The sequence below is a fragment of the Chiloscyllium plagiosum genome, chromosome 13 (genome assembly GCF_004010195.1).
Source record: "Chiloscyllium plagiosum isolate BGI_BamShark_2017 chromosome 13, ASM401019v2, whole genome shotgun sequence".
Taxonomy (NCBI): Eukaryota; Metazoa; Chordata; class Chondrichthyes; order Orectolobiformes; family Hemiscylliidae; genus Chiloscyllium; species Chiloscyllium plagiosum.
Window position 1 is genome coordinate 19,506,854 of NC_057722.1, and position 12,076 is coordinate 19,518,929.

Genomic DNA, 12,076 nt, shown 5'->3' on the forward strand with positions numbered 1-12,076 from the left:
ATAATCTAATGAGTGGTGAATTGTTTCTTGAATAATGTCTGGTATGGTGAGATCAGATGTGTAGGATGCTATGGGATGCAGCCAGTAGTTAATATGGTGCTATTGATAAGATATTATGTGAAATTATGCTAAATCTTACGGTGAGAATCCCTCCAAAAAACTCCAGGCAAATCAGAACTAGTTGAAGAAATGTAAATTCCAGTCCATTGCCTCTCATAACTTCAGTGTTTTACAGATTGATTATTTATAAATAAGGTTGACAATCTAAAGCAGATTGGAAAACTGCACGACTCTCCAACAAATTGAATGTGAATCAGTATATGAATAGGATGTGTTTAAAGGGATATGGGCCTGGTCCTGGCAGGTGGGACTAGGTTGGATTGGGATATCTGGTCAGCATGGACAAGTTGGACCTAAGGTCTGTTTCTGTGCTGTACATCTGTATGTCTCTATGACTCTATTTTCCGATAGGAAAAATGCAGCTGAATGAATTGTATAAAGTATAATTTTCTTCTCTGCCCAGCTACTTCTAAAATAAATAGATTTAACATAACAGGTTGTACTAATGCAGCAAAGAGGCAATAGTAAGGTTGCTTACGTTATTATGTCATCTTTCAGTGAAGCTAGTATTAGACACTCCGTTGACTCTTGTTTCAGCTTTTGACATTAGTTTGAAAAACAATGTCAGCTGTGCTTTCAAGATACAATATCAAGTCCACGTGCCAATATTACTACAAATCATTACCATAGAAATGCAATTTTTGTCATCTTGTATGTAATTTTCTTTACAGTTATGTTTGAAAATATGTGAATGTAAAACAGGTTTCTCACGTTCCCAAGGCTGGTCATTTTAATCAAGGTTTTAGACTGTTTATTATTGATGAGCTAATGCCTCTAAGTAAATAGGTGGAGGAATTTCATGCCATGTATTTATTCCTACAAAACACAATGTATGAAACCATTGTACAAACTTTGGATAGGTCCAAAGTCTGACTTTAAAAAAAAATTATCCAGTTTTCCTTTTTGATAATGTCTATTTTTAAAACTCCATGGTATTCATTACTTTATAAAACACCAGTGTGATAACTTACATTTTGATTGCACACCTTTGAATTGAATTGAATTGTATTTATTGTCACGTGTACCAAGGCACAGTGAAAAGTTGAACCAGACAAAGTGAATCTACTGTTTAACCTGGAATTGGAGAGTCAGTCAATATTCGATCCTTAATATCCAGATGTTTCCTTGGTCCACAATGTTTCCTTTTATACTCTTCAACTATCATAGACAAAATCAATTTCACCTGTATTGATTTATAGACTCTTTATCTGTCACCATCTGGGATTGCACTAATTTTCATGGGAAATCTGGTTATTACAAAGCAATGTTAAACACCATGGAATTGCCATCAGAGGTTTCCATCTGATCAGTCATTATAGCGTACCACTAGAGATACCAGCGGCTTTGCATTTTCACTTGAAGTGTTGTTGCCTTTATCTTTCATGCCATCTGATGGGTGTTTATTGACAGATGTGTGTTGAGCAACTGAGGCTTTTATGAAGTTGGTGTTCTTCCTTCGATTATCGCGACTATTCTTTGTAGTCTTCGATATACTTTTGGTGCTTGTACTAACAGGTGAACTCTGACAGATCAGCAGTGCTTTGAAACATCTGTAAAACTAGACAGATTCAAACAAATGAATTGAGCATCAACATTAACCTTCAGTAGTTGGTAAAATGTATTACTTGAGTGGTGAGTTATTGTAAAATAAATCATATAGTCACCATGGCAGTCAAGTAAAGAAAGACTTCCAGTACAAGCTAAAGGATTAGTAAATGCATAAATTAAACTGTTAATGTAAAGGTAGGACCCCTCAAAGTACAGAGGATCAGAGGGACCTAGGTGTGCATGCGCACAGTTCCTGGAAAGCAATAGGATAAGGTGGTTAAGGTGGTATATAGGATACTAACCTAAATTTCTTGAGGCTTGAATATAAGAACAGGGAGGTTTTGTTGGAGCTATAAGATGTTAGTTGAGCCACGATTGGAGTAGTGTGTGCAGTTCTAGTCACCCAACTATAGGAATGAAGTGTTTGCACTGGAGAGGTTGCAGGGGAGATTGACCAGGATATTGCCGAGACTGAAGCATTTCAACTATGAAGAGAGATTAGATAGGCTGAGTTGTTGTTTTCCTGAGAGCAGAGAAGACTGAAGGGGATCTTGATTGAGGTGTACAAAGTTCAGAGACACACATATAGGACAGCTGGGAAGATCTGTATTCCCCTGATCAATAACCAGGGATCATGGATTGAAGAAAAAGGGCAGGAGGATTAGAGGGAATTTAAGGAATATTATTTTTTGGCCTGGGGTGTGATAATCATAATCATAATCATATCTGCAACTCACTGCCTGAAAAGTGATAGAGGTGGGAACCCATCACAAAGTTGAAGTGTTTAAGTGGGCACTTGAAACATCATGGGACACAAGGCTATGGGTCATGTGATGGAAATAGGATGAGAGTAGGTGCTTGAAGACATGATGAGCTGAAGGACCTTTTTCCATGCTTTAAAAATCAATTGACACTACTTAGCGCTTTTCATTGTACCTTTAACATGACATTAAGTGATTCCTAGGCTAATGTTTGCTTTTCCACTTTATTTGGATTCACTTTTTTTCCTTTGAATACTTAATGATAAATGCTGCCATCCCCATCAGATTAGTGGCATGTACTGCTTCTACTGTTCCCCGGGTCAGTGCCTCAGAACTCAGAACTTGTTGGAAAACCAGTTGCTATTACTGTGCAAGCCACGACTGACAGCTATGATGGCAGCAATCTGAGTTTGCAGGATAGCAGCTCATGCCCATGATTTCAGTCTGAACTTTCATGTAGCAATCAGCCTTTGGGTGGTTTCGAAAATAAAATCAAAGTATTGTGGATGCGGAAGATCTGAAATTCTATTACTGGCTGATTTCTGTTGTATGAGCAAGTAAATCAAATTAGTACTACTGCCTATGTTGTAGAGATTTATAATCGACCTATTCAGATGTGTAATGATACTGACATGTGTACTGAGGTACAGTGAAAAGTGCTGTGTTATGTGCTTTACAAGTAGATTGTACTATACAAGTGCCACAGTGTAACAGAGCAGAGTGCAGGATACAGTGTTACAGCTGCTGAGAAGGTACAGAGAGGTCCATTCAAAAGGCTGATCATAGAGGAGAAGAAGCTGTTATTGAATCTGTTCATATTTGTATTCAAGCATTTATATGTTCTGCCTGATAGAAGAGGGTGGTTGAAAATATAACTGGGTGGGAGGTGAATCCAGACCTTCAGTCTCAGAGGTAGGGATATTATCACTCCTGCCTATGTGGCATGGAGAGTTAAACTGTTGTATGTAGAGCACATGGTAGGCTTCCTCTAAGTGTAGGGAGCTACAGAGTCCGATTGTTGCAGAGTGACAGACTAGTAAGTAATTTCCCTCTATCTAGAAGAGTCTCTTGGTATGAGACATGTTAGCAATTACAACTTACATTGATACAACAGACATTGTTACAGAGACTCTGACAAGGATCAGATGTTAGTTCCCACTTCTCCTTGAGCTGAGATCATCACGCGAATTGTGCTTATAAAATTGCTCAGTATTAACCCTTCTGGATCCACATACAACAATTTCTACTTGTGCTACAGTAGAAGTTAGATACTGTGCTACAATTCAGTTCACAAGTGTGCTAATGAAGTTGGTCACTATTTGCACACTGGAAATTATGAGCTGTAAGCTCTGCACATTAGCGTTAGGCAATGTTCATGCTCCTTGACATTGACTTCAAGTTTTCTGACAAGCTGTGTGCCAATGCATGTACGCATTCGTCACAATCTACAGGCTGCTCCATCTTATTCTTCAACAGTGTACTTTGCAGTAGAAACCATGTGACCCTTGCACTCTGCTGAACTAGCATCATTGCTATCCTTATCCTCTGCCCTGATCTGGTGTCTCAATGTGAATATGTTTTGCCTCTGTGCTAGTTTCTAAACTCTTGTATGCTGACATCGGATTGTGTTTGAGACCAATAAGAGAAAACAAGGTAAATCAGGATAGAGTGTGGGATGAGGAGGAAGCAAGTTTTGAGAAGCAGAACGGGGTCTGAGCATACTGTTGCCATCAAGTCCAGCCCTACCACTGGCCATAGCTTTGGTCATGGTTATTCCAATGAGGGCATCGTATTTTCCATTTAGGTTAAGCATATTAATGCTCCTAGTGGATGAGTGCGACCTCATCCTGCAAGAGATGGGGAATTGTGCCTGTGAATGCTGTACAGTACATTTGGATGATGTGATTGTCACAGCTGAAGAGCTGGCAGCGATGTGTAAGCTGCGGGTTGTGGATGTGAAGCTTGACGCAATGCCAAGTGTGTGGGGGTAAGGTGAAGTAATGCCTGTTGGGCAAAATCAAATCATTTTCTTCAGATGAATGATTGAGAATTGTGCAGTTTGAAACTAGTTGGCAACTAAAGGTGAATTTGGTGACTTTCAATATTCGTGTGACTCATTCAGTTTCAGTCCTCCTTGAATTACTTGCAGCTCTGCATCCAAGTAGTTGGAGCTAGGCAGTTGACATGGATTACTACAGCTGTCTGCTACCACCACCTTCACAAAATTCTGTCAAAAGCTGCCTGGTCTTTCTAAAAATAAATTAAAGCTCTCCTTTCAACTTCAAGCCACCAAAGCCTCCAGTGCAGTTGTTGGAAAAGCATGACACCTGCCCTCAGCCATGTCGACTGTTTCATCTTTGTGTCTCCCCCATGCCAATACACTTTTAGAATGACTTCCAGTCAAAATACGTCTGTGCATTTAACGGGTGCAGTCTGGCTTGAAGTGATGCAGATTAGTTTGATCAGCTGCCAGCTTCCAATGATTCTTGCCCTTGTTCAAAACCTCAGCAATGTGCTTAGCAATGGCTGCATGCAGTGTTATGAAGTTGTACTGTACCTTTAAGAGAGAGCGAAAGCTATTTTGCACTAAGAGTTTGCTGGCACATGTCAGGTGACTGAATAGCAGTCTCAGAGTTCACTAGAAAATTGAAAATATTTGGCTGTGAAACAAGTGCCTGACTTTTGGTTGCTATGTTTTCACAACTGTTTGAATTTAACCATTCAGTTTCAATTATGGAGTTAAGTTTGCTTATTGAGCTGGAAGGTTCATTTTCAGATGTTTCGTCACCAGACTAGATAACATCATCAGTGAACCTCCGGTGAAGCAGAGGAAAATCACCTATACAGCGTATTCAGAAAGAACGGATACCCAATGAACACAGTCCACTGATTTCTCAGCACCAAATCCAAACAAGCAGACAAAGCACACCCAGAATCCCTAGCCACTCTCCCCACAACAAACGACATTTCAGAAATAACTGCAGATTACTCAGATCCCTTGACATCATGGTAGCCCACAAACCCACCAGCACACTAAAACAGCAACTAATGAATTTAAAAGACCCTATACAGACAACAAGCAAAACTAATGTCATTCACAAATACCTTGCAAGAACTGTAACAAATATTACATTGGACAAACAGCAGAAAACTAGCCACCATGATACATGAACATTAACCAGCCACAAAAAGACATGACCCACTCTCACTAGTATCCTTATATACAGATGAGGAAGGACACACTTCAACTGGGACAACACATCCAACCTTGGACAAGCTAAACAGAGACACGCATGAGAATTCCTAGAAGCATGGCATTCCAACCAGAATGCTATCAACAACACATTGACTTGGACCTCATTTACCACCCTCTGAGAAAAAGAACAGGAAATGCCATCACCACAGCAAATGACAAGATCAACCCAAGGAAACCTAAATGCATAAATAGAAAGCAGGTCACTAACACCAGTGCTTTATTGGAAGTTCAATGATGATGTTATCTAGTGTGGTGACGAAATGTCTGAAAATGAACCTTCCAGCTCAGCAAGAAAACTTACTTCCAGAACCTCAGCCTGGGCTACAAACCTTCTCAAAACTCGCTAAGTTTAAATTATGCCCTAGATACTAAAACCCAATAAAATTTGAATTTTACTGTTTTGACAACATCGAACCAATGAGACGATTCGATATTTAGGGTATAAAAGAAGCCGGCATTTTGAGAGTTAGCCAGAGAGAAAGCAACAAATTGCCATTGTCAAAGTAAAGGCCAGCCACACTCTCTCCATCAAAGATACCTTTTTTGTCTGAAACATCTTTGCAGCAAAAGACCGAAGGCGACCCAGGAAGATCACAGCCAGAGGAAGACAGACACTGGAGACAACAGCTGCCAAAGAGTTTTGAAAATTAAGTTGATGTAAGTTTAATAGGGGTGTTTATATTGCAATGGAGTTGGAGGCAGATTATAAACCTTTAACAGAAAAGAGGTTTAGAGTTGTAAATAGTTATTGTTTAATGTTCTCTTTTAGAGATTTTTTCCGTTAAATAGTGGAAGTTGGGAGTTCTCTGTCACTCATACTTTAACAGATTACAAGGTGAGGTGAGCTTTTCTGGGTGTTCGGTTTAATTAGCAGAAGGGTTCACTACTGTGTTGTAACAGCAGCCAGTCAATCATTAGTAGGCAGCAGGAGTTTGTTTGCTAGCTGCATCTGAATCAAAGGACACAGGTTCATCACTTGTCAGCATTCCTCTGCCTGTTTTCAGAGGTTATCACATTTTGTGGCTAATGCTGTCAAATCTTTTAAAAGTTTAAAGCTACTTATGAGATTACTTATTTAACCTTGGGAAATGAATCCAATGAAATGTGTCTTCACTGGGTGAAAGTTTAAAGTTTCTGAAGTTCTTCAATCTGGGAGAATAGTTCAGAATTGTGCATTGCCCACTGCTGCTGTCAATAATTAAGTTGTGTTTGAGTGTTCCATTTTCACAATAAACTGTATTTATTGTCAAATGAACAAATTAAACACTGATGCGTTGGAATGACCATCAAGTTTGCCACTAAAACTAATACTTCATGAACTTTACTGAAGATTAGATTTGGGCAGGGTAGGGTGGTGAGGGGGAGGAGTACTTTGACATGTTACAGTTGCTATGCCGATGTCAAATGTCAGCCAAAAAAAATGATGTAGAGTTTTTCTAATGAGTTTACTTCAGTTTGAAGACCAGGCCCATCACTTAATAGTATCCCGTATTTTAGAATTAAAATAACCTTTGGATTAACATGGATCACCAACATTGAGGAATTAACTGTAGATTGTAGAACAATTAACCTAGAAATTGGGAAGTTACTGTCTGCTCCCCTCTGTGTCCCTCCTTATTTGAATACATCCATGGCTCTTGTTTCCTTTGGAAAGGATATAATTGCCAATTTAATGACCACACAACTGCTGAGACACTGTGGTTTAAAAAACAGGTTTTCTTGCGTTTGACAAAAAGGTTAGATTTATACTTAAACCCATCTAATTAAAATAATGAAGTGAGCTTTAACCTCTGCACACATAAATACAGATTAGAGAGTGGGAAAGGTCAGTTGGCCAAATTGGAATCTAACAAATTAATAAAGACAGCAAAGTCAGTATTTTTTAGAGTTGTTTGGAAACAGGTTGAATTTGGTGGTCTCAGTGCTTTTGATTTATAAACTGAGTTGGCTGTTCCTCCGGAAATACACCTTGTTGTCCAAAATGATGACCTTTAGCTTACTAATTAGTCTAATATGTTATACCTTTTGAAATACCATTTAAAAATCCAACTATATAATCCCTTTATCTCCTTTATCTATCCTGATAGCTCTGCCCTCCTTCCATTTGTAGTTACCTTTATTTAAGCTTAGAACAGTTGTTTTCAACTCCAGTTCCTCTCTCAAATTGAATGCTAAGTTCTACCATATTATGGTCACTGTTTCCTAAGGGATCTTTTACTCTGATGTAATTTATTAAACTTGCCTCGTTACACATCATCAGATCTAAAATGGGCTGACACCTGGTTGTATACACAACATATCATTCCAGGACATACTCTGAATTCTTCTCGTGTCTATCTCTGTCAGTCTGACTATCACTATCCACATGAACAAAATGAACCCAGGAACAAAATGCATGTTATTTACATGCCCCTTATTATCTCTTGATTTATTTTCCATTCTAAGAATAGCCAACATTAAAGGGGCTATAGACTACTCCTAGTAGTTCAGTCTTTCCCTCCTTATTTCTTAACCTATTTAAATTCAACATCAACTGATTTCTTGCGATACCACTTGTTTCATCCCATACTAATGCTGCTATCCCACCATCTTTTCGACCTGTCATACCAAGAAAGTCATATACCCATGAATATTTAGTTTCCAGCTTTGATCTACTTGTAACCGTGTCTCTGGCTGTAAGATCATACCCATTTACCTGTATTTTCATTTATTTTGTTTTGATTACTATGTACATTCATGTCGAGTTATGAGATTGTCATACTTTGTCCATCTTTCAACTTATTTGCTGCTGGTTTGCTATGTTTGTATACTCTGTCCCTTTCTGTTGGCCAACCGTTCATGACTCCTGGCCTGGTGTGGCGTAGTGGCCTCCCAGGGTGCCCCCACCCCGTTGTGCCAGGCCAGCCCTCAGCATAGCATCCTCTTGGCCTGGTGTGGCAGTCGGACTGGAGACTAGGTGCCCAAGTGGTATGGATTGGAAGACTGCCATTCTGGACTTCCATTTCTACAATGCTGGACATTTTATTTCTCTATTTTCTAAGATCTTGTAACTAAAGAAGCTGTACCTGTAAGTGGCGATGCGTAAACTTTTCACTGTACTCATTGAGTATATGTGACAACAGCTGCCCTGTAACGCTGAAATATACTATCACTTGGTAAGCTTACATTTCTCTCTTCCAGATTCCTTTCTTTATCCCCCATTTCCCTTCTAATTAGTTTTAAATCCCTATACCTTCTAAGCCTCCAAATGTATGTGTAATATTGGATATGATTCTGTTACTGGGCAACATTTAGTGGGTGGCACGGTGGCACAGTGGTTAGCACTACTGCCTCACAGCGCTAGAGACCCGGGTTCAATTCCCGCTTCAGGCGACTGACTGTGTGGAGTTTGCACGTTCTCCCCGTGTCTGTGTGAGCCCCCTCTGGGTGTTCCGGTTTCCTCCCACAGTCCAAAGATGTGCAGGTCAGGTGAATTGGCCATGCTAAATTGCCCGTAGTGTTAGGTAAGGGGTAAATGTAGGGGAATGGGTGGGTTGCGCTTCGGCGGGGCGGTGTGGACTTGTTGGGCCGAAGGGCCTGTTTCCACACTGTAAGTAATCTAATCTAATCTAATTTTACAAAATCATTTGGACTGTGCCAACAATTACACCGGAAACAAATTTGAAGGTTCATGGTGTGATGCACTGAACATTCTAGAAGCTGCGTATCACACAAATGACCCTGATTTCATGTAGACCAGAGGACCCAAAGTCCTAAATGCTAAGCGTTTTTGAACTATTGTCACCATATCGTAGGTAACAAGATGCAGCAAAGTCTTGCAAATACATGAAAAGGATGACAATTCTGTCACAATTTTTCAGATTTTTTACAATTAACATCTTATCCCCAGAACATCAGTCAGTGCACATCAATCTATGGTGTGGTCATTTATGTCCATCTGAGAGGGCCTCTTTAATGTTACATCTGCTAGCTCTTTACCCATATCAGCTATGTTTATGGTCAAAGCAAAGCATCTGCTGCCTCACAGCACCAGGGACCCAGGTTTGATTCCATCCTTGGGCGACTGTCTGTGTGGAGTTCGCATATTCTCCCGATGTCTGCGTGGGTTTCCTCCGGGTGCTCTGGTTTCCTCCCACAGTCCAAAGATGTGTAGGCCAGGTGGATTGGCCATGTTAAATTTCCCATAGTGTTAGGTGCATTAGTCAGAGGGAAATTAGTCTGGGTAGGTTACTCTTCAGAGGGTCGGTGTGGACTTGTTGGGCTGAAGGGCCTGATTCCAAACTGTAAGGAATCTAATCTAATCTACCCTAACACTGGTGAAGTTCAGCTTCATTTTTATTACATGACAGCTGCATGAAGTATTGTTGCCTTGCAGGGTGTGCGTTAAACCCAGGCACTCCTGATGGTTAAACTAGATTGAAAGTACTCTGTTACTTAGTAATAATAGATGATAGCTCACTATCTAATTCTCTCCTCTCTGAAAGTAGTTCATGTTACAGTGTATGAGAAACAAAGACCTGTCGCTGCTGGAAACCTGAATTAAAAGCTGGGAAATCAAAGAGAAGCTCAACAGGTCTGGCAGCAAGTGTGGAGGGAAGAGTCACCTTGTACCCACTTCAATTTCATTTCCATTTGATCCTGAACTGGACTTCTGGCCTCATAACCCAGGCAACACCAAACCAGCCCAAATTCACCTCTGAAACATTACCTATCTTCATCCTTCCCTGCCGTTACTATTTTTATTATTTCAAATCGATTTTAATGTGGCAAAATATATGAATCATTCAGATTTGTCCATAGTCCTATATTAAATATTTTCATTTAGCATTTATGTAATTTATATATTATAATTTTGTACATTGTATAAATGACATTTTGTTCTTTTAAATGCACTGTTAAGACATAAAATTGGATAGAATGTCTTTCAGACAATATCAATAATCATTGCTTGTTTTGGAACCAAAGGGTGAAATTGTTGAAGACCCCTGGGTATACCCAGGCCAGAGATATGGTTACATCACTACGCTACCAACTTTTGGCTCAATTTTAAATATACTGTTTAAAATGATACACTTTTTAAAGGTTCAGTGGCATTTGGACTTGCATCATGACTTTAGATGATTCATAGCGCACAGAAAAGTAATGTAATTAAATAAGTTTTTCACAGGTTACTGCTTAATGCAATTGCAATCAAAACACCATTTAAGAATAGACTTGCCTTAAAACTGTTGTAAGCTGATCATATTAATTCCCCTACAGGGTGTATTGCTCTGTTTCTGTTTAGTATGCAATAAATATTCATGTTTAGTTAGGGCACATCACAGATAATAATCCAAATGTCAGAAGCAAATCTGGGCAGAATGCGACTGCATTGTCAGAAACATAGGAAACTTTTAAGTTTTATGATTGTTAAGCGGTTTTTCTGGATTAATTACCTTACTTTTCTCAGAAGCTGTCAACGTGGCATAATTTTACAATAACTCCTTGCTCCGTTCCACAAATCTGAATTTCAATTACGTCGTTATCAGGAGGGTGACAGAGAGGATATTTCTAATTTATTTCATCCTGTGTTAGCAGAATGCAAAATGCTTCAAAATAAAATAGTCAGGAACTGTGACAGCTGACATTTTTGAATGTGCTTATCCATTTTTAAACACATAAATTGGGTTCGAGGATCATGAGTATCATTTTAAGGGGTGATGTATATTCTGATCATTCTCTGTATGAACAGGTCTAGCAAAAGTACACATTCAACTATTCTTTTTCAGGGAAGAATCACTTATCTTTGTACATAGCTGGCCAGAGTATTTAATATTGGTCAATTTTAATTTGTAAAATGCAATAGGACTCCTCTTGTGCATAAAATAGACTATTTATTTGCCTCTGTGCTGTGGGTACAGATCACTTGCTGCTTAGTAGTTAAAAAATCAAACAATTCCTGTTAATGCTTCAAGAGCAATTCTCTTAGATGAACTACTTCCCCCCATATGTAAGATTTCACATAACATTTGCAAAGAACACCACAATTCTGCTCTGAAGTGGTAGCCTTTTTTAAAAATTCACTCATGGGGTGTGAACATCACTGGCTGGCCAACATTTATTGCCTGTCCCTAGTTGCGTTTGAGTGGCTTGCTAGGCCATGTATAACTTTTAAAAAACTGAGGTTTCTGGTAGTAGTTTTCCTTGGGGAGACCACCTTGAAACATCACTAGGTAACTGTGCAATTAACCTGGTGTAAAGATTTGTGACTATACGTAGCTTGAACCTTGTAATTAAATGAGGTTGTCTTAAACATGCTGTAACACAATATACTTTTGGATACCATATTCTTGGATGTCAGTGGAAATGTTTCCTAAAAAGGTGGGGTGATGAGCTGTAGAACACAAGCTCA

General features: G+C 39.2%; 1 protein-coding gene across 1 annotated transcript in view; it reads right to left on the reverse strand.

Moving 5' to 3' along the window:
* Positions 1 to 388: 388 nt before the first annotated feature.
* The window catches only part of LOC122555811 (parapinopsin-like), a 72,952-nt gene continuing 61,264 nt past the window's right edge, over positions 389 to 12,076 (reverse strand). Inside the window, exon 4 of the mRNA XM_043701973.1 lies at positions 389 to 1,678. Within this exon, the coding sequence (XP_043557908.1) occupies positions 1,427 to 1,678 (252 nt within the window). The 3' untranslated portion in view covers positions 389 to 1,426. The remainder of the gene's footprint in view (positions 1,679 to 12,076) is intronic.